The sequence below is a fragment of the Pleurodeles waltl genome, chromosome 5 (assembly GCF_031143425.1).
Source record: "Pleurodeles waltl isolate 20211129_DDA chromosome 5, aPleWal1.hap1.20221129, whole genome shotgun sequence".
NCBI lineage: Eukaryota > Metazoa > Chordata > Amphibia > Caudata > Salamandridae > Pleurodeles > Pleurodeles waltl.
The window spans coordinates 290,202,349-290,225,854 of NC_090444.1; the positions used below are offsets into that span (position 1 = coordinate 290,202,349).

Below are 23,506 nucleotides of genomic sequence, written 5' to 3' on the forward strand. Positions count from 1 at the left end.
GGAGAATATAGCGGAAGGGGACACAGAGCAACGCTACAAATCAAATTGTGACATAACAGTACTGTTCCATACTTCAGAAATGTTCAAACCGCTGTCAACTTTATAACAAAGAATGACCCATTTTCATTCAAGAATATTAAAAATCAATTTCATCTCACACCTGCTTCGTGGTTCGTGGGTTAATTCAGTGATTGTTAGTGTATATTATTTTCAGAATGATTAGCTTGTGTGAAACCTAAGCAGAGAAGGTCACATGGACACAAACTAGCTTTCTCTATATTGGTCGAATTGCGTCTGACTTTACCATGTACACATTTTTTGTTTTCTCAATGAAAGGGCATACAATACAGCTTCCGCACTGATAGTGGTCAATGAATTTTTTCAGGTTTTACAGTTCCAAAATATGCTGGATCAGTGAATTTTTTGCAAAGTTGACATAAACCATATTATCACATAAATATTTTCCTTTTCCTTTTTTGAAAGCAAACTTGGGTAGATATCAGTTAAGCCAATTTATCTGATTACCGCACAGTGTTTTTAATCATTTGTGCAAGCTTATTGCTAATGGGGCGAAATGAAGTGAGGCATGATCAGAGAAAACAGATATAAGTATAGATTCGAACTTTCATTGTGGAGGATGCTATTTGTAAAATTGGCACATTGTGTGGCCTCGTTCTGTCGGACATTATAATGTTTGCCTCTGCTGGTTCCCAGCCACCTTTTGTTTTTTTTCTAATCTAATTGGGATTTGCTGTGGCCATCAAGCTACATTAGCGTAAAACAATACGCTAATGTGGCGCAAGGAGGTGCTGAGTGCTCTTAAATATTAGTTTGTTGTTTTTCCCCACATCTGTATCCCTCTGGATCGGGCTCGAAAAGTGAGCTCAGTGCAATGATGCCCTTTACTGCAACATCATTTTCCGTGGACTGTTGAGGGCAGTGGTGCCAGTGGAAGCATGCCGTTTTTGACAATAAAATTCTATCCACTAGCCAAGTAATGCCAAATGGAAAAAGACATCTTAAGCCACGGAAGTGGCATAATAGGATCCAAACACGTGCTAACAGACCCAGTTAAGAAACATATCAGATTAGTGGTTGAAGAAGAAATCAGTAGTATAAAATGAGCCATGAATCCAACCGTCTCAGAAGAGGACCCCTACACATACAGGAGCAAATTTTCAAAGAAGTGATCCAAAGTTGTTCCACTTTATTGCATGAAAGGGAAAGAGCTCAGTGCTATATCTACTAAGATATGGTGCTGTTTCCCCTCCTGTACTGGCACATTTTTGGCTGCCTTCTGAAATGCACCCACCCTTGCGCCATAATGCAAGTGTGTGTGCTTGATGTCTACGATGGGTTTTGAACTGGAAGGGCCTCCTTCTATTGCAACATGCTAGTTTGCATGTGTTCTGTACAGTACAGCACACATGCAAATTTGATAAGGTTGATGAAAAGAAATCTTTTGTCCAAAATTAAACCTGCCTCACTAGGGTGTACAATTTTGATGTAAAGCCATGTATACCTTTCTTAGTAGATGGTTATTTTTTTTTAGTATAGAGGGCTTTGCATCAAAACCTGTGGGTGGTTGCATGGGAATTCTCATCTGCCATCAATTGTACGCTCCTGTGACACAAAGCAGCACAACTTAGCGCACCATGCTACTTTGTGTTACGTTTAAGACTGCTTTTCAGTGCAAAAAGGTTTTGTTTGGAAAAGTAAATCCCAACACATTGTGTTGCTTTGTGTCTCTTTTGTGATGCATACCAAGAGCAAACTGTTAGTAAATCTGGGACTCAGTGTAATTAAGTGTTCCTATGCAGCTTAGCCACCTTTCATTATGGACCTAGCAAATTAATTCTTTCAGTGGCCTAATGAAACTTGATGGGGCCCCCCTGCAAAGTACATTGAGGGCTCCCCTCCCGCCCAGTCAAGAGCTCTCAAGCAGGGCCCCCCCGTGAACAGAGCTCATTTCTTTCTCCCTTACTCTTCAATGTGTGTTTACGTTCATTACATGAACAATTGAGAGATATAATGGAATTTTATCATAATTAAGTGCACAATACTCAGATTATTATACCTCTGACAGGAGATGTTGAACTACAACTTAGTGAATTGCATTTTTCAACCCATTTAGAAACAGATGCTTCAAATCTGGCTGAGCTTGAATAGAGAAAAAAACTGTTTCTTTCCACATGCCAGACCATACACTGAGGAAGATCAAGGACAGTCATCAATTATTTGCACTGCTATTTCCATTAAAGACAAACCTATGACCTTGGAAGTAATACTTGATGCACATATATGTCAGGAGAGTCAAACAAATGCAATTGTTGCAGCCTCTTTTTGTTTCATTGAGCTTCTTCATCGAGGCATTCCCAAACATGTGGAGCCCATGAGAACAATGTTGGCAGGAGCTATTCTAGGAATAGGAGCAAAGAGTGACTACAGCAATGTGCTACTTGCTGGCACAGCTAACAAGGAGATTACTCAACCTCATGTGGTTAAAAATGTGGTGATGCAAGAAATAATAAGTGTTGTACCTCAAAGCCATGTCTCGATCATCAGGTGCTCTCACCACTGTCTGCCTAGTCAGGAGAGAATTAAAGGTCTTGACTACTATGCACTAAGGATGTATATCAATGTCCCAGGCCATGAACAAATTTATATTATATCGTTCCTGCTGGAACCTTCAGTACAGTGATAAAGAGCTACTGGTTCCATCCATAGTCAATAGGATCAGGACTTGTTTGAAAGCTTTTCCATTTCAAACCCAAGAAATGTAGAACATTTTGATGGAATATGTGTGTGTAACAATACATTTGCTTGCTTTCTGCAAAGGTTTGAAGACTAACCTATTCCAGTACAGTGGGCGTTCACTCACCACTGTTACAAACACTCAGTTGTCCATGGATTGGATGGCCATATCAGAAACTGATATTACTGATGACCAGAAGAATATCAACTCATGCTATTTTTATTCCTCTCATTAATACCTTTTTGCTTTCATGTAATATTTAGAGAGGATATTCTTTTCATAGTCATTCCTTTCGACACCCCGCTTTCCTAAGAATTCCGGATCAATTTGCTTGCATTGCAATTTTATAGCCGTTTAGTTAACATGAACACCATTATAAGCATTGTGAACAGTAAATCAAACAAGAATCTGATACATATTTCAGCTGAAGAAACATGGTAGATTAGTCACCTCCACCTACCTATGTGGTCCTGGGTTCCCTGCACATCTTGTGCATAGACAAAGTAGCGTTCACTGATGCCATAGATAAGGTATCCATCTGTGTTGTAAAGACACCGACGCCCAGCCAAAAACCGGTTGGGGATGATAGACTGAAAGACGGTTCCATTACTTTGTGCCGCTCTTAAGGTCCTGACAAGAGTTGCATTTCTGGAAGGTAGGATCTCAGAAACAAAAGTCCTATCAATTAATACCTGGGATCTGTGGCAGGGACATGCTGGTAGTCCATCATTCCAAAGGGAAGGGTCCGGTTCAGACAAGTACCAACGCCAGCATTTCTGCTGAGAACTGATCTTGATAGTTGTGTTACTCAGATCGAGTCTGAAAGCCCACTGCCCAGTCTTGTTTGTGTTTCCGGGCACCTGGTGAGGCCTGTATCTTCCTCCTGCTTCATATGTTTTATTTGTCTTGGTTATTGGATCATTGTAAAAATATCCTGCACCGTTTGTGAATCCTATCAAAGCCCTATGATGGATCCTTCGTCCTTTTACCCAGAGCATTTCTGAATATTTTAGCAATCCAAAAGAACGTGTCCCGTCTGTGGCCAATATACACTGAAATGTGTTTGTCTAGAGAAAAAAAAGAGATAATCTTACAATTTACAAGGCATGGATACGAAACACTATACCTGAACTGGGGGAGAAAGTAGCATCATTACATGTTTTTATTTTTAGTTAATATAATCATAGATATTCCTTGACTGCATACAATGGGTTGCATCACTGTTCATATGTTGTGTTCCAAACTTTTGATGGAATGATCTGTTGCTGGCGCTACGACCGGAACTTAGCCTTAAAAGATTGCAAAGATATAGAAAGAACGTTAGTTAAATAACCCCCATTCTGACTGTGGGATAAAAGGACAGCAGGTGCCAGCCTTGTAAGAAATCCAATTCTGAAGGCCCCAGTGCAATCAGAGGTTAATGAGCCCCAATAGCATCCAGGAGAGACTTTTACCTCAGGCGTCCTTGGGACTCTGTACTACTGTCCGTCAAACGGGGCCCAGATACCACTTTCAGCACTTGACTCTCAGACAGATGGCAGTCAGAGAACCTATGATCGACTCAGGGAGATGTTGTGGGCTAGAAATGGAAATACTTCCTTAACACTAACATGTAGTAAATCAATATACCACCAGAGCTTTTGAATAACAGTTTCTAAGGAACACCTTGACCGTTTCTATTATCTGCGAGATTACATGTCAGTGGCATAACAAAGGCCCCCGCGGCCCCTGCGGTGTCGGGGGGCCCGAGCTCCTTGGGGCCACCTCAGCACAGCACCTGAACTGAGTCCAGAGAGGGCCCTCTCTGTGCGGGGGGGCATCCAGTTTTGTTACACCACTGTTACATGCAACATATTGTGCACTTGCAGACCTTGACCTGACAAAATAGTGATGTTCACTGAAAGGTCTACCACATCAACATTAGGTTTTTCACAGTCAAATAGTCAGACCTACAGTTATGTCAGGAATTTCACAAATCAATAATAAAGGTCTACTGCCTTTAACAATTTTCACTAGCAAAAATAGCAAGCCTACAGGCTTGAACATTAACATGAGTCTCTCCACTGTCACAAAGTATCAATCAGGCACACCTAAAAATGGAAATGAAAGCATATGCATAAAGTCTCTTATGAAAGACAGACACATTTCATATGCCCAGACCTAACAAGATGTTAGGTCTTGGCATATATCTCCAGTAGAGACACCAACTAGATTTAACTTTTTTTGTTTCGAGCTTGTGGGCTTTACCCACGATCCTGTAGTGGTCCTGAAGACTTTTACTTCAGAAATCATGCAGCTACTATTTCATGTGGCTATGCTCCGTCTTTTGTTGGTTTTGTATGTTTTTGGGCTTCAGGCCCTACTAACACACAGCTGCCCAGGTGTGTTCAATATCCTCAGGTGCTCTAGTCATTCTGAGACACGTCACACTACTGTGACCCCACCCTGCACTCACCCGGTACCGAACTGAGGCCTCCTTGAGCTGCATGGAGGGTCCTGCAGGGCTCTCCTGACAGTAGTATCTTTGCTTCCCTGCACAGGGAGTGGGAGCAGGGGCAATCAGCATTTTGAGTGCCTGAGTCCCCACCATCCCCCAGGCAGGTTTGCAGTAGTGAGCCCCAGAGCTCCTCTGAGTCATGGAACAATGTGCCTTGGCCTCACAGATAGCAGAGAAGATATGTTGGATGCTATGCTTCTAATAAAAGGAAATATTAAAAGAGCACATAGCTACACTAAAGGTTTCTAGGCTGTTCTCTGTTTCAAAGGGCCTTGTCTGAGCATGGGTGGTTATGCTTAGAAGTTTAGAGTGACGTGGGGTGCCCCCAGGATCAGGGCACCGGCTAGAAGGAGCAAAACCCTGTTCCTTTATCTCCAACAGCCTTTGGCGTCCCCATGTCCTCTTTCTAGCAACAGCAAAAAGAACAGATGATGGGCGGAATGCTGAACAATGCAAACATTCATCCCAAGTCACAAAGATCTGGCTTTAATCCATCATTTATTTGCCCACCATGCCACCCCAGTTTGGACCCAGCCATATGCAAATCAGTCCTGACCCTGTTCCCCCAGGGAACAGTTCAGCCCAAACTGCCAGGCCAGGTCCTTCCTGGACCGGAACCAAGCAACCTGCACCAGTTTCGGGGTATCATCCCTCATCAGCCAGGATAGCTTGATTCCAGTGGTGCATTGAGCATGGGACCCACGGCTGGGCATATCCTTCCGACTTAGGGCAACAAAAACAAAAAGAACAGATGATAGATGGAATGCTGAACAATGCAAACATTCACCGCCAGTCACAAAGATCTTGGTCTAATCCATTGTTTTTTGCCCACCACGCGACCCCAGTTTGGACCCAGCCATATACAAATCAGTCTTGACCCTGTCCCCCAGGGGAACAGTCCAGCTCGATCTGCCAGGCCAAGTCCTCCCTGGACCAGAACTAAGCATCCTGGGACCAGTTTCGAGATATCAATCCTCATCAGCCAGGCTAGCTTGAGTCCAATGCCACAGAGACCCACGTCTGGGCATACCCTTCCCACTTAGGGTGACAAAAGCAAAAAGAACAAATGATGGATGGAATGCTGAACAATTCAAACATTCACCCCAGTCACAAAGATCTGGGTTTAGTCCATCGTTTATTTTTTGCTAACCACGCAAACCCAGTTTTGACCCAGCCATATGCATAAACAATGGCTGGCCCATAGAATTCAATCTAGCCTGGCTGATGAAGGTTGATACCCTGAAACCCGCCCCAGGATGCTTGTTTCCCTTTCAGGGAGGACCTTGCTTGGCAGTTCGAGCTGGACTGTTCCCATGGGGAACAAGGCCAAGACTGATGAAACATTGTTAAGCTATTAATAACTACACCACATCTATGTCATTTGTGACTGGACACTATTAGTTATAGCCAGATTCCAAACACTGTGAAGATAAGGGCAATATTGGTCCTGGCATTATTGACTTACCAACATCAAGAAACATGTTGACCTTTTTCAAGCTGTCATAGATCACTGTGTCTGGTGATAGCCACTACGTTTTTAACCTGACAAGTAAACTCACTTATTTAAAAAACCTATTAAGAGGACTGTCTTTCCAGATAGTTCCCAGAGATTTAATAAGGAAACCGTTTTCCACTCTGATTAAAGCCAGCATTTCTGTTTAACTACTCTCTGGTTTGTTATGTCCTGAGTAGTGTCGTGCTTCGATTCTGTAAGGTTTGCTTAATATATATAGAACAAGAATATTATATGTAATTTGCAGCTCAAAACTCCAATGGACAGCAAACAATTGAAAGCATGGGCGGCAGGTGCTGGCATGTGTTCTACAGCTGCTTTACTTTCAGTTTCCTTTATATTTATGGGCAGCTGTGAGTCAACACCTGAGTATTTCGCCCTTTGTCTGTTGAAGGTGAGGTGACTAATAAAGGTACCATTTAAATAAACAGAATAGGCACGATGATATTATGATTCTAAATTGACAGGAACAATGGATTTCGATTGCTTTCATTTTAAGGAAATACTGTTATAGATGATTCTATTTACCATCAACCGGCTGTTAAAGTTGAAGCACAGAGAAAAAATACGTTTATAATTTTTGTTTACTGCTACATGCCATAGATTATCAGTCACAATTGCTGTATCCTAAGTGTCAATTTTCTAGGTCAATGCAATAAGCGGGAAGAAGGCAAGATCAACTAATCTGTTAAAACAATCCACAAAATCAAATTTAAAATTATCACTTTTTTTACAGTGCATTTCAGAAAGTCAGAGGTAGTTTAAGTTTTACTTCAAAAGCATTTCTCGAAAGGATGTTCGTTTTCTGTAATGCAAAATTAAAACCAAAATGAAGTGAGATATTTTTAGATTTTGCAAAAACAAAAACAACAGCTAAACAAAAAAACACTAGGCAAATAAAAAAAAAGTGCTAAAAACATGATGAAAGCCACTCAAACCGCAAATGTGACACCCTGAAACAGTGAAAAGGGGGTACAAAATAAATGTATCAAAAGGGTGTTCATTTCATACAGGAGCAGGTCCCTGACACAGTTCTCCCCATACTGCTGCATCACTCTTACTCCTGCCTTCTCCTTCCTTTTCCCCTGTTTTTTGAGTCTCTTCTTCTCGCTTTTCCCTCCTTCTCACTGCTTTCTCCTTGCTTTTCCTGCTGTTTTGAGTGTGTCCTCTCCTTGCATTTCCTTCGTTTTTACTGCTTTTGCCTTGCTTTTCCCCCTGTTTTTTTTGTGTGCCACCACCTTGCTTTTTCCTTGTTTTAAATTATTTCTCCTGGACCTGCGAGCGCCTGTAAACCCTGTCAGGTGATTAGCCGCGCTTTACAAATCGTGATTGATGGATTGGCATATTGTACAGTTTTGAGCCTTGAGCATTATGCTTTTTTGTTCCTAGTCAACAAAATTGTGTTTAAAAACTTCAATTAATCAGAAAGACAGTAAGTTGGAAGCAACATTATATATTTTAAACAACCTTCCTAGAAACATTAAGTTATGGTGGTACAATGGCATTTCTTGGAATACATTACATATGCCAAGGTTTTGGCAGCACAGGTATGAATAATTGCAAACGATGTTGGATTGAAATTGCTTCTTACAAATTATTTTTCCTTCATTTTAGCTCAGGTGTGCTATGCTCCTACCAATCTCATGGATTATTATAAATCCTTCTACAATTTTGCTATTCACAATGTGCTGAAGAACACAAAACCAAACAAATTTGTTCCGTTACAGGCATAATTACTTCCTGCTATCCTTCTACCAAAGACTTGTTGTCCTGAAGAAGAATACCTAAAAACATATATGAATTGCTGAAACATGTTGGTACTGTCCATCTACATAGGGAAGTCATTGAATATTTCCAATTTTTACAGCGATTTTAAAATGTAAAAATTATATTGAACTGAATGATTATGAAATTATGAAGTACATTTTAATTACTTTGTTCGTCAGGGTATTCTGATCTCCTTTCTTTATATGATTGTTTTGTGATTGTAGATACATTGTGTCCAAAGCTGTGCTACAGAGGAGTTTGTGGATGTGTGTCCTCATATCCGATTATGATACATTTTACAGTGCAATATGTGAGGAGCTAACTTCACAAAAGAGATGTGCTCCTTGCAAATACCCAAGCCCTTGTCAGATACTGTGCTGTGACACAAAGTTTGAAGGTATGTTTCACTGCAAAGCAAGCAAAGCTCAACATAAAATGAAAGCTCTGTTTTTATGGCCAGGCAACTTTGACACAAATGTGTTAATATTGTTGAGCTCTGTGTCTGAAGACATAATTCAAGACTGTTGGACTTGGCCCTTTTACAGGGTCATTTCCCAGACTTTTTGCTTTTTGCCTCCTTATTTTTCTGACCTTTGTTGGCTGACGTTTTGACTCTGAGCACTTTTTCACTGCTAACCAGTGCTAAAGTGCATGTTCTCTCCCTTACAAAATTGGTATGATTGGCTTATACCTAATTGGCATATTTAATTTACCTATAAGTCCCTTGTAAAGTGGTATCCCTATACCCAGGGCCTGTAAATTAAATGCTACAAGTGGGCCTGCAGCGCTGCTTGCGCCACCCACTGAAGTAGCCTGTCAAACCTATCTCAGGCCTGCTAGTGCAGGGCCTGTGTGCACAGTTTTCTGCCACAGGTACCTGGCATTTAAATTTACTTGCCAGGCCCAGAACTCCCTTTTTACTACATGAAAGTCACCCCTAAGGTATGCCCTAGCTAGCCCTTTGGTCAGGGTGCCATGTATGCAGAAGGCAGGACATTTGCCATGTTGCATGGCCTGTCCTGGTAGTGACAAACAGCATAACTTGGTGTCTCACTGCTGTGAGTGCTGCCTTATCATAGGATTGCATTGTAAATGCCTTGCCTTATGTGTAAGGGGTATTGTCTGGCTTAAGAGGGGTAGCATAGGCATGTTTGGTATGGTTGTGATAGTGGTGAGAAATGCTGCTTACTGGTGTAGGTGTATTGTTCATTACTATCACAGAAATGCCACTTCTAAAAAGTGCACATTTAACTGTACTTATTACTTTGGTGTTTTGCAGCTTGCCTCCAATCCAAGTCTGAGCAGACTGACAGTTGGGGCTTTGTGCATACTTCTCAGACAGCCTGAACACAGGGAGGTGGAGGTGTCACAGAGGTGCATCTACATATTGTAAAGCCTTCCTGGGCTGAGAGAAGGGAGAGGCAGGACTCACCTGCATTTGTAAAGGCTGTGCCCTGGCCTCACACAATAGGGTCGTTTATCCCCCACTGATGTTTGGAGCTTGTGCTGGAGGAGAGAAAGGGCGCTCCCAGAATCAGTTGTAACTGGTTGGAACCCCATCTCCTCCCCATTGTAAAACACACTGAAAACCTAGTATAAGTACAGGGGAATTTTCCCCACAATTTAGACATCATTTGACATCACTTTGGACTCCAGGAACCTTACCTGGAGCTGGACAGGATGTTGTTAAAAGGACTCACCAGAACCACCTTGGACTGCTGCTGCTGTGCTTGCACCTCCTTGCTGTGCTGACCTGCTGCTGGGTTCTCCAGTCCTGCGCCCCCTCCTTCATTTGTAGTCTCCAGAGGCAGGGTGCTGTGGCCCCTGACCTCTGTAAAACTTCTGTACCTCAAGGGTACTGCTGCGATTGTGTAGCGCTTCTAGAGCGCTCCTTTGGGATCTCAAAGCGCTCTTATACAAGAGCACTTTTCTGCCTGAAGAAACTCACCGCCGCAGCCCTGGCTGCAGATTTGGCTGTAGCACTTTTGAAAAGAGCCTCCTAATTACCCCCAGGATCACCACTGCAGCCCGGGCGTTGGATTTTCGTTCAGCGCGAGGTCCGCGATATTTCTAGTACCCCTGGGGCACAAGGAGAACCCAAGCGGAACAAGTGTGCTCCTGTCGGCACCCCCGGGGCACGGTCCGCTCTTGGGACCGCCCCGGGGCACCAGCCACCTCCAATCCTCTCAGGATCACCTCGGCGGCCCGGGAACAACTTCTTACACTTGTGCACCACATCGGGTGCGGGCGAGTGCCTCCTTGGGCCCCCGGAGGGGTCACAGCTTCCAACAGCCTCAAAGCAGGACTTGGGGAAGGCCCGGGGAGCACCCCACTTCCCCGGTCTCTGCACTAGGAGCAGGACGCTCCTTTTTCTCTTTTAAAAACGGGCAATGTTTTCTTGCAAACCGGGAAGGGAGACCTCAACGTAGGCCCCCCTTCCTCTCGCCGTAATTGTTGTTGGGCCTCGCCTGGCCCCCACCCGGAGGACAGGGTGTGAGGAGACTGAGGCAGGCCCCCATCCAAATCGTGGGCCCCCAGAGGGGCCCATTTCCTCCCAGGAGAGGGTGCTGACTGCCCCTCTCCCCCAGGAGTACCGCGTGGCCCCCGTGAACGCAGAGGAGCACCGGGGACCCCCATGCTCCTCTTTCCAGGCACAGGGAGTGCCTCTTCACCAGGAAACAAGGCACTTTCTAGGAATATTGTGGCTCACTGAGCCAAGTATGGATATAGGAGAAATCATATGTTTTACCTGCTTTTCCTGCCATTACATATACGTGCTAATGTTCCTTTTATGGGCATGATTTGCTGATATGTATTTTTATGACTTGTGAGATGTTTTCTAATGTTCCTTTTATGGGTATTAAAGAGTATTCATGACAAGTGCATAGAATTCTTACTGTAATTCCTGACTACTGCTTATGTTGCAGAATCCTGAGTACTTACGTGTTCTAATGTGACAACTGCGTATTCTTGCAGAGTACTAGTAACTTGTATAGCGTTCTGACAACTGCTAAGGTAGCAGGGTATTACTTACGTGTAATGTTGGTCTAATTATGTTTTGTGCAATACAGTTTATTTTTACATAGCTCAGTGTTGTGTTTACTTTGTGGTGTACATTTTGCTTCACGTGTATTGTGTGTGTTGTGCAAACAGATAGGCCTGACTGCTCGTGCCAAGCTACCAAGGGGGTGAGCAGGGGTTATCTTGGACGTGTAACTCCCTTGCCCTGACTAGAGTGGGTAAGTTCTGCCTGTGTGAGGTGCATACCCTAGCCAACCAGTAACCCCATTTCTAACATTGGTTGGCATCAGTGAGGATAAGACACTTGCACAGTATCTTGTGACTCATTTTTGCACCGCAAATTGCACTTAGACCATTACATGTTTTAATTCTCTTTCTTTTAAATTATTCTCGTGTTCTCTCAAGCTAGTCATTTTTATTTTTACTCCTGCGCTGTATACTCGCATTTTGGACTCTTGTTGTTTACGTTAGTGTTGTGCTCTTTACAAAATGGAGTCTACCTTTGACATGGATGAGTTGTTGTTTTACACTCTAGAAGATTTAAAGGGATTCTACAGGGAGAGAGGTATACCTTTTATAAACGGTGAATCCAATACAGTGGTCCTCAGGAGAGCCCTGTTCAATTTTGAAGAGGCAAACTTTATTGCACAAAAAGAGGGCCAAGAGGGGGATGGCTCTGAGGGAGACCCTAGAGAGACCCATGAGAGTAGTGAAGACTCTGAGGATGAGGGTCCCCAGTACACACCGCAGGGGGGCAGTGACCCCAAAGAGTTAGACACTGAGGGAGAAGGTGACTGGCCAGGGATGCCAGTAGAGAGAGAGGACCCCATAGATAGGGAGTCCCTTACTGGGTCCCTGCCTAGCAGCAGCACCACCTCCCATTCCCTGTCACCTGAGGAGCTCAGAGATAGGCAGGAAGAGAGGGACCTGAGTCTACAGCTAGCCAGGCTGGCTGTAGAAGAGGGACAGGCTGAGGTGGAAAAAGCCTTAGTCCAGGAGAGGATGGCAGAGGCTGAAAGGGCTTTTGCCAGGAAAAGACTTGCTCTAGAGCGCAGGTTGACAAATCTGGACTCAACAGTACTGCAGGTGAAGTCTAGTGGTGGCAGCATAGATTGTAGCATTGGGCACAATCCTTACCTACCCACAGACCTAATACCTGGGTTCAAGGAGGGGGACAGCATTCATCAGTGGCTGAGGAAGTATGAGGAAGCTCTAGTTGCGCACAGGATTCCTGAGAAAGATTGGGGAACTGTCCTAGAGAGCTATATTCCTGAGGTGGACAGGGATGCCCTACTGGCCCCAGAAGGGAGTGACAGGCAGGGGTATCCCCACATCAGAAAGGCCCTGATAGAAAAGTATGGTCTCACCCCTGAAGACTACAGGTTGAGGTTCAGAGGCAGCAAGAAGCAGTCTCACCAGTCTTGGGAGGATTTCATGGAGACTTGTTCCAAAGCACTAAAAGGATGGGTGGAGGGTAGCAGAGCAACCACTTATGAAGGGCTGTTTAGTCTCATTCTAAGAGAACACATGTTCTGTTGCTGTTTTTCAGAGCTACGCCAACACCTGTCACACTGTGAGTTCTCTGACCCCAGGGAGCTTGCAAAGGAGGCTGACCTCTGGCTTAGTGCCAGAGGAACTGGTCAGACATCAAGGGCCATCTTAGGTTCACCCCAGGAAGGGGTGGGGGAGGTTCTGGGTAATCCAGGCCAAATTCTGAGCCGGGAGGGTGCAGGGTCCAGAGGGAACTGTCTTCTTACGCATGTCATGGAAGGCATCCAGAAGGGGCCCCAAAGCTGGAATTTAACTGAGCCCGACAACGTTCTGAGCAGGGAGGGTGCAGGATCCACAGGGACCTGTATTCCTCCACAGATCTTGGGAGGCACCCGGGAGGGGCCCCAAGGCGGGACGGTAGTCGTTACCAAAGGCCGATCAAAGACACTCACTAAGCCAGGAATGCAAAAAATATTTTTACTGTTAGCTTCGACCTTGCATGCAATACAGGTTTGTTATTTGGAAATTTCAAGATGAAAAGTGGTATGACAATTCACTCTAAAATACAGTAAATACCAAGTTAGCTGTTTCCTCTCCACATGTTCTAAGAATGAATAGTCTGGCAGTGTGGTATGAAGAAGCATGCTGACGACTTTTCAATTAAGAAGATGATGCAGTGGAGAACAGAGAGAAGAGTCCTTCAGTGAAAGCATCTCCTTGCAACTTTCTAATTTTTATGCAGTGTATTTGTTTTACCTCATCCCGATTGCCAGCTTGAATAGCAATAGGCAATATGTGGTCCCATGTTATTTTCAAAATCCACTGAGGCACGAACGGTGTTTTCAGCTCAGCAGCAAAGTATCTGTTTACTTCCTCTGATGTTCTGTTATTAACTACATGCCAATAAAAGTCCTTGGTGTCTTCAATGGAGTATATCTAAAGGAAACATAAAAAATGGTTATAGGTTTAAATGTTTAGGTACAAGCTGTGTGGTAAGATGTGACTGAAACAATACAAGAAAAAACAATTTAGGCAGCACACAGCGGCATAGGTCAAAAGGAAAAAATTAGACTGCTGAGTTAAGAAGAAAGTTTTTAGATGTTTTAAAAAAATCACTTTTGAGGCAGCAAACTAAAGGTTGATTGGAAGGGTGTTCCCAATTCCAGCAGTAAGGAAAGCCAACGATCTTCCTCTGCTCCTTGCTTTGTGCACCTGAGAAGTTTGAAGTAGCCTTTAACTGCTGGATCTCAGAGATCAGGATTGGGAGTAGACCTTAATTTGTTGTCTTAAGTATGCAGGCCCTCTAAGATCCAAAGCTTTAAAGACCTAAGGAAGCACCTTAAATTGTAATCGCTTAAGGCAGCCAGTGATGGTGTTGAAGATGGGGTGTTACCGAATCTTCAAAATCAATATGTACAGTATGCACAATATGTAGACTATGCAGTAAGTATGCAGGTAAGTAAAAAGAAATACTATTTGTGTAGTCCAGTTTGGACTTCACTGAGGAGTGAACAGTGGTCAAGATGTAGCATTCTCCTTCGAGATTTAAGAGTGACAAAGCAGCTGTATGATCCAGTTTTCACTTGGGGTGCAAAAGAAAGATTACATTTGAAGATATTTGCAAGGTTCCTGGCAGTTGATGCAGGAAAGGGAGGCGCCCCAAGTTCCAAAGGCCTCCAATTGCACGAGTCAGGGTGGCATCTACTGCCAAAAAAGAGGACCTCTGTTTTGTCAGAGCTAAGACTGAGGAAATTAGAACTCATCCAATCTCCACCAGAATTTAGGCCCATTGTAAAAGAGTTGCGGGTCCATGAATCCTTTTCCTGAAAGGATAAAAGCAATTGGAAATCACCCTGAGATACCATGTTTCAGGCTCACTAGGGGCTCCCAGGAATATATTAAAAAGAGTGGGACTTAGAGTAAAACCCTGCGGCACTCTACACTCCAGCAGTTTTGCAGAACAGGAAAAAGGAAATAAGACAGACTGCGTCCTGTTCTCCAAAAAAGACCTAAACCATAAGAGGGCCTGACCTTGTATCTCTTGGTTCCTAAGCCTGCCCAGAAGAATCTCATGGGAGACTGTGTTGAAAGCTGAAGATAAATTTAGGAGTGCCACCATGGCCGCAGAGTTTTGGTCAAGATTCTCTTTTAGAAATTCCAAGAGTTCCAGCAGGGCCGACTCTGTGCTGTGTCTAGCCTTAAAGTCAGATTGGAAGTTGTGCAAAAGACAGTTAGACTCCAAACATATATGATAGTTGCTTGTTCACAAGTTCGTCCAACATTTTAGCCATGGCTGGCAAAAGAGAGATCAGTCAGTACTTACTTAAGATCTTGGGGTCAGTATTGGGTTTCATGAGTAATGAAAGCATAAGAGCCTGTTTCCAACACTTAGGAACTTGGGCTAAGTCGAGGGAGGAATTCATCAGTTTATTTAGGATAAGGTTCACCATGGAGGATGCCATTTTATGAATGTTTGGTTGACATTGATCCAAAGGAGAACCAGACATGCATTTAGCCAGTTTTAGTAGAGAGTCCTTCAGGGATATAGGACTAAGGTTTGCAAAACCTGGCCCAGAGAAAGAGTTTGCCCCCACATCAGGAACGGCTCCTGTATTCTGGAGAACTGGTCCTAGATATCGCAAATCTTATTATGGAAAAACCTTGACAGCTCCTCACATAAATTAGCAGAAGGACTGGGCCTACCGTGAAGAGCACTTGGAGAGAGGAAGGAATTCAACATTTTGAAAGGCTCCCAAGGTGTGTTGGCTGCACTTGCAACATAGGAGGAAATATACTCCTTGTAGGTTCTGATAATATTTCTACGAAAAGGTTTCAAGTGGGTCGCCTAGAGAGGCAGAAGATTCGGACTGGGGGAAGCTAAAGCCTGGAATGCTTTGCCTTTGCACAATAAAGATTCACCTAACCTCTTAGTGTTCAGAAAGGCTCTGAAAGCCTGATTGTTCAACACTTCATTATCACCCTTTTGTTCCTACACTGCCAGTGTAGTGCAGCGCCAACACACCTCCGGTTATTCGAGTGCTTTACAAAACTAATTACCATAACATTTCAGAGATGTCTTATATGTACTTTTGACCTCTACATCATAAACTTTCCTCGAAATTTGTTCTAGCCGTTTACGCAAAACTTTCTCTTTTTTTAAATCTGTTGAAAACAAAGGGGCAGAAGGGTTTCTTTTACTAACACGTGTTTTCTAGGGGCAATACAATCAAACACCTCTGCAAGCCAATCATTATAGTTTTCTATATCTTGATCCGGGGTGCTTGACAATTCTAAAGGGATAAATACAAATCTCTTTGTTACAGAGGATTCTGAAATGTTATGCCATGTTCTCGAGTTTTATACACACTATTTGGCTGATTACACACCCTAGGGGGTGATCACAAAAGGAATCAAAAAATAATCTCACCAGATGAGTTATAGGGCTGGCCTAACTAAAAGAATTACAGGGTCAGCAAAAATGAGATCAAGGGTATACCCAGAATTATGGGTTGGTTCCTTCACTACTGTTCCAGAATAAAACCCTCTAAGGGAGTCAAAACTGTGCAGCATTTGGGCAATTAGTTTTGTTCACATGTAAATTAAAGTCACCAAGGACATAAAACTGGAATGCAAAAGCGCTAATTGACCCAGTAGATCAGAAAGTCGTCGATTGACTAAGTCGGTCTAGGAGGGGCTCTATAAACTAAAATGCCAGAAAGCGTGAACATAAAGCTAAGAGTGATCGAGAAGGAGAGACCTTCTATAGGTCCAATATCCGCCTGCCTGTGAGCTGAACAGGCAAAAGTAGATTGGTAAATAACTGCAATACCTCCTCCCATTCCATCAATCTGATTACTATGTTGGAGCAAAAAGCCAGGGCGAATGGCTAGGGCCAAGTCTGGGCCAGAAGTGTCCTTCAGCCAAGATCCTGTTAGAAACATCAGATCCCACTTATCCTTCAATAGAAGATTGAAAATATCCAGAGCGTGCTTGGAAAGGGATCTACAGTTAATCATGAAAGCAGATAGGGCAGAACCCTTAGCTCCATTCTGCTGCCTCAACCCATCCTGAAACAGTACAGTACCCTGATTTGAAGGAGAGATGGACAAATATTCTGTCTGGGAATCTGTGATCATCAAGGAACAAGAGCAAACCGGGCACCTAAGCAAACACCCAGAGATGTTAGCTAAGTCAAATGTATAGCTGCAAGGAAGTTTATGAGGATTAGGTCTGTCCTTGAGTAAATAAATGTCAGCGTGAGATGGGAGGACACAAAGGTTGGGCTCTTGGTCCTCCGGCACTTTAGTGAAGATTTTATCAGGCCAAGTTTGTCTCCAAGAATCTATATAGCAGCGACGTACGGGGGAAATACAATGGTCCATAAGAACCAGCTTGCAGAAAGTATGTTTTCTAAGGCGCATTCTGCAGGTTCTGCAAAGTACTCAGGCCTTTTCTGTCCATGAGGTGCTTGGTGTAAAATACATTGGCGACATTGCTACTCTCAGGCCTTTGCTTCTCTGGATTAAGATTTGGACAGGGGAGGGAGCCCAGCTGAACAGACAGATTGTTTCTGAGTGTTTGTCCCTTGACCACGCACATAAAATCCCTTAGATTGCCTATGTAAAGGCAGCTTTTGTCAGCATGGGCAGGACAGACATCTTTCATAACCATCACTCTCTAAGCCCCCTGGAGCTTAAAAAGGTGAAGGATTTGTGTTTATAACGTGCTGTATTGCAACGAGAACACACAGACCTTATGAAACCCATGGTATGGGGACACATGCTGTTAAAACTGTCGAGGTTCTGGAGCCTTATTTATCTCTTGTGCCTAATGAGAGGGATAGATTTGTTGTGTTGAGGTTCAGGTTTAATCTGCTGCACGGTCGTTTTGGCTTCCCCTAGTGGATGGAGCTGCCTAGGAACTTTGGGGCCCTGGGGCTGTGACAATATGTCTCCACAGGACACCCTACATTTTGTGTCATTTTGCAACTACTTTAGCATGCCCAGGAGACCTGAGTAACCCTGTCTTTGTTCAAGAGGATTTTTATTATAATGCATTAGCAACATAATTTTATCCTTTTTAACATTTTTATGGATTCATAGTAGGGCATTTTTTTATTTTTACAGTTTTGTGAAGTGTATGTATCGTGATTTTATGATCTTTTATGATTACAGCTATAACCGAATTTAAAAAATGATTGACTTCTGTAGCATCACCACAAACACATGTAGAAAGAGATAACTAATAATTCAGTATTTTGCTTCAAAGAGGAAAATTAGTACAAAAATGACATACACCATATGTTCACTTAAATAATTCACATCGGAAGTTAATGAAACAAACACCCATAAAGTCAAGGGTTCTGTTTTTAATAGAAAGTTCCTCAATATTGATCTGGGAATTTGTGGTGGATAGATGGTTAGATAGAACGATGGGATGTTAAGGTTGGTTTGATGGATTAAACGATATCAATGGATGGATTGATGGATAGGCAGCTGGAAGCAGCTGTGACTGGATCAATGGAAGGGTGGGCGGATAATAATAAATAGATGGTTGGAATTCGTACACTGATGGGTGACTGGATGGAAGAATTAATGCAGAAGAGAGTAGATGCATGAGTGAGTGACTGCACAGATGAACATGTGGGTGGATGAATGGGTTGCGAGAATAGATGTATGGATGGATGAGGGAGTGGATGATTCAGTGAATGTATGTGTGATTAAATGTGCGAGAAGATGGACTGAGAGTGGATGGGTGAGAGGGTAAATTGATGTGTGCAAGGAGGGATTGGTGAGCGGGTGAATCGATGAATGAATGGAAGAGTGAGTGAATGGGTGAATTGCGGGATGTAAGAACAGAAAGACAGAAGTGAAAGATGTATTCAGAAGCAAATAAGAGGACGAATTTGTTGTTCAGTGATCAGGATGGTTGATGAGCGAATAGGTGAGCGTGGGGTTCATAAACATACCACAATACAGACACTTCTGCTCTTGTTGTGCAAAAGTAAAAATTAACTTGAGCAGAATTACCTTAACCTACCTTAAATACCTTAACTTAAATATGGGTATCATGACCAAATTCATGTCCAATTCACAATGAAGAGATTGTGGTAAGTGTAAATGGAACTGGGGAAACGACCAAGTTAGAGGGGAGGGACTGAATCGGCAAAATATTGAACTGGTGGTGAATATGTGGCTGAAAGGATGCATAGGTAAATGAGTGGGTGGATGCATAGGAGGTTGTGTGGATGGATAGCTAGAAACGTGGATGAATGGCTGGATGGAGGGTAAGTGGCTGATGGACATTAGGAACATGGGCAGATGTACGCATTTATGGATGCATGGATAAGTATGCTTATGCATACATAGATGTAAAATGGTTAAATAGACTGATGGGTGTGTGAATGAATGGATGCATAGGAGAATGGGTAAGTGAGAGGATAAATGGATGGATGGTGGAGTAAGAAAATATGCGGAATGATAAAAGGATGGAAAGGATGAGCCTGCATAGAAGTATGGACGGGAAAACATGCATATGAAAGGGTGTGGGTAACTGAATGGAGGATTGATGTGTGGGTTAGGAGGTGAATAGATATTTGAAAAGATGAGCAGATGAATGGGTGGATAAATGGATAATGGATACGATCACTAGCAGAATGGCTGGTTAGATGGCGCTAGGGCAGGCGGATGAGTGATCAGATGGGCGTGTGAATAAATGAGGGGATGAATGAACAGATGTCTTCATTTTACTATGTAGGAAATACTGACACTAAGGCCCTCATTATGAACACGGCAGTAAACACTATCGACCACCGTGACGACGGCGAACAGGAGCCCGCCGTTGGCAGTGAACAGAAACCCGCCATATAATGATGAAAAAATCAGAAACCAGCAAAAATCTGCCTGCCACTATTCACCGCCAGTACCTTGTCGGCGGAAATGCTGGACCTCCGACCCCGCCACCGCCGATCACACAAACTCCCCGCCGTCCAAATAATGAAGCACAAATCACTGCGGCGGTCAGTGGAAGGCGAACGACCATTGGCGGTACAGACCGCCACGGACGGCAGGTGGACCCAACAGTAAGAAATGCATACATTGGCAAGTTTGAAACCCACACACCTGACACACATCCACAACACTATAAAACACTCACAGACACACCCCACAATCCTTTGTATCACCAATAGGAGAAGGCAGACGGACAACACTACAGGCAGACACTGAAGGCCACATCACACGACTCACACACCCAACCACACAAGAGCACCCTCACCTAGATCCACACAAGACACCATTCACAAAACACACCATGGCATCCCCCAAACAACCATGCTTCACAGAAAGGGAGCTAAGGACCATGTTGGATGAGATATTGAAGGTCAGGTCCATGGCATCCAGGCACCACACTGCAGTCCAGAAGACTGGGGGAGGACCTCCACCAACACCACCTGACTACACTGACTGGAAGGAAAAGGTACTGGCCATCCTACACCCTGAGGGACTCACTGGAGGAATGGACTCAGGCAAGTCGTCTACATTTACCCAATATCCATCACACCCGTACTGCATGCACCAACCCACCCCTCCAACACCCACCAGGACCACTACCCCACCCAGGCCACAATCACTACATCCAGTCCCCCTGCATGCCCACAAACCCACTAACAGGCCACATCCCTCCCCCTGTGCACAGCCACCCACCCCTGCAAGGAATCACAATGGTCTACAGCACCCACAATGCACCTCCACATCCAACGCAAAATGCAATGCTAACCTCAGAAAAGCACCCTGCATGGCCTCAAAGTGTGAAAACCTGCACAAAACTGCCCAGTCCTGTACACCCCATCCGATCATGCAAATGTAACAGACATGTCCATTCCCCCCCCAACAGGCACCACCACCCATGCCACCCTGACGGACAAGACAAGGAGTGGCAGTGCCCCACAGGGAGACTGAGGCACCTCCCAGGACACTGGAGATGGAACCCTGGACATTGACGATCACCCTGGCCCCTCACACAGTCCAGGACTGTCATCATCCAGCAGCCCCCCCAGGACACCACTGACACCCCAAACCCAGCCAACAACATCAGGCCAGGGCAACCATCCCCACACCTGTGTATCCAGGCCACAGACTGGTGGAACACATGGACAGAGGCCACAGTCACCCCCTACCAACAGGCAGGAAGACGATGGCCCCAGTACAAGAGGTACCACCAGACCTGTGCAGGGGACACAGGCACAGGGGGCTAGGCCCAGTGGGAGGGCATCAGTGGCCCAGGGGGGAGGCCACAGGATTGATGCAGCAGCCCAGGACGTGATCTCTGAGGTCCTGGGAGCATATCACCATACCCAGGAAAGATTGGCCCAGATAGTATCCACCCTGGAGCAGAGTCAAAGGATGCAGCTAGCACACCACCATGAGACCATGGAGCGGTGGAAACACCACAATGCCACAATGGCCACCATAGCAGGTACGCTGCTGCACCTTTTCCCAACACAGCCTGAGGCCCACACAGACCAGGAAGCCCCTACTTTAGGCCAGGATACAGACCGTACAACAACAGCATCAGCAGCAACTGCACATGTTCCACCCTCTCAGGACACACAGGGGACATCCATCTCAACCCGTACAGGCCAACACCAGGCACCCAAACGGACCTTCAGGCCCAGGTATGGCACTGGAACACCTGCCAAGAGCTAGGCCCCCTCAAAGAAGTGACTCTGGCAATAACTGTCCTCCAAGTGTCCCACTGAATCAATGACCCAACCGTGTGAAAACAACAAAAAAGTCTTGTAAACATAGATGGACCCACCACTACTGCCAACAAATGCTGCGACAATGTTGCCATATAGTACAACCACCAGTAGCCCACTCCCATCACTGTAATCTGCACAATTGAATCCCTGCACCAAATAAAACACTATTTCACCTATTACAATGTCCCCTGTCATTATTTTTAAACAAAGTGAAGTATGGATGCAACTGTATTATAACACATTTATTGTTATCGGAGTAGCAGGAAATGCACCACACGCATAACATATTGTTGTACCTACAGATGTGTTGAACTATCATACTATAATGCTACCTGTCCTATGCAGACCTGGTCACAGTGGCAATGACTATTGACCAAACCCCCCCAGATGAAAAGGCACACTGACAGTATGCTGCACAGACAGCAATCTCATCCAATAGTCCCACATAGTTACTGGAAGTACAGTTGTATCAGTTGGGTCCTGGAATTTACATCTTCCCCCTCCTCATCATCACCATCACTCTCATCCCCTCGCTGATGAAGCAGGTCTGGATATACAGCACCCTCCTCCTCCAAGAGGGGGATTGAATTCCTCACAGCCACATTGTGCAGCATGCAGCAGGCCACCACTATTCTACACACCTTTTCAGGCCCATAGGCCAGGGAACTGCCAGGGATATGTAGGCAATGAAATCTAGCCTTCAGGAGACCTATGGTGCGCTCTATCACCCTCCTAGTATGTCCATGGGCCTCATTGTAATTCCTCTCTGCATCTGTTCCAGAATTCCTCACTGGTGTCAGGAGCCAACACAAGTTGGGGTAGCCAGAATCACCTAGAAAATGACGCAAAACAGGCCTGTCAATGACAAGCCTCAGAGGCAGACAGCCTGGCTGTCTGCTATGTGGCAATAAGTGTCAGAAACACCTACCTATGATCCATCCTCTGTCCTCTTGTAGTTGTTCCATCTTGTGTGGTACACTACTGTTCCTTATCACAAAGGAATCATGGACTGATCCAGGGAACATGGCATTCACATGTGAGATGTACTGGTCTGCAGTACACACCAATTGAATGTTCATGGAATGAAAGTTCTTCCTGTTTCTGTACACTTGTTCACTGACTCTTGGGGGGATGATAGCTATGTGGGTGCCATCAATGGCACATTTCACATGGGGTATGTTGGAAAAGGCATAGAAATCCGACTTGATGGCAGGGAGGTCAGCACTTTAGGGAAACCTCACATAGGACTGCAGGCCTCGTACAAATGCATTCAGGAATCTGGAGAGTGTTGTGCTAAACATTGGCTGTGAAAAGCCTGCACCCATGCCCACTGTCACTTGAAATGAGCCCGTGGCCAGGAAATGGAATGCAGAGAGCACTTGCACTTCAGTAGAGATGGCAAGCTGATTACGATTAGCTGGCCTCAGTGCTGGATCCAGTAATGCACAAAGTTCATCAATAGTAGCACGAGTGAGTCTGTAATTGATAATGATGTGACGCTCAACCATAGTCCGCAAATCAACAAGTGGTCTGTACACCGATGGGGCCCTCCCTCGCCACAAGGGTCTGTACCTAGGAGGAGTTGAAAACATGTGTGAGAAATTCACATACATCTGCACACATTGTTTATCATTCAGCACTGCTGGCATGATTATCGTCGACACAAATGCTTAGTGTGTGTGACATTACAGCAACATGACC

General features: G+C 44.5%; 1 protein-coding gene across 1 annotated transcript in view; it reads right to left on the reverse strand.

Moving 5' to 3' along the window:
- LOC138295629 (mucin-like protein) overlaps window positions 1-23,506 on the reverse strand; it is a 447,313-nt gene that overhangs the window by 402,668 nt on the left and 21,139 nt on the right. Inside the window, exons 3-4 of the mRNA XM_069234035.1 lie at window positions 13,801-13,980; window positions 3,216-3,822 (exon numbers count right to left, since the gene is read on the reverse strand). Of these exons, the coding sequence (XP_069090136.1) occupies window positions 3,216-3,822; window positions 13,801-13,980 (787 nt within the window). The remainder of the gene's footprint in view (window positions 1-3,215; window positions 3,823-13,800; window positions 13,981-23,506) is intronic.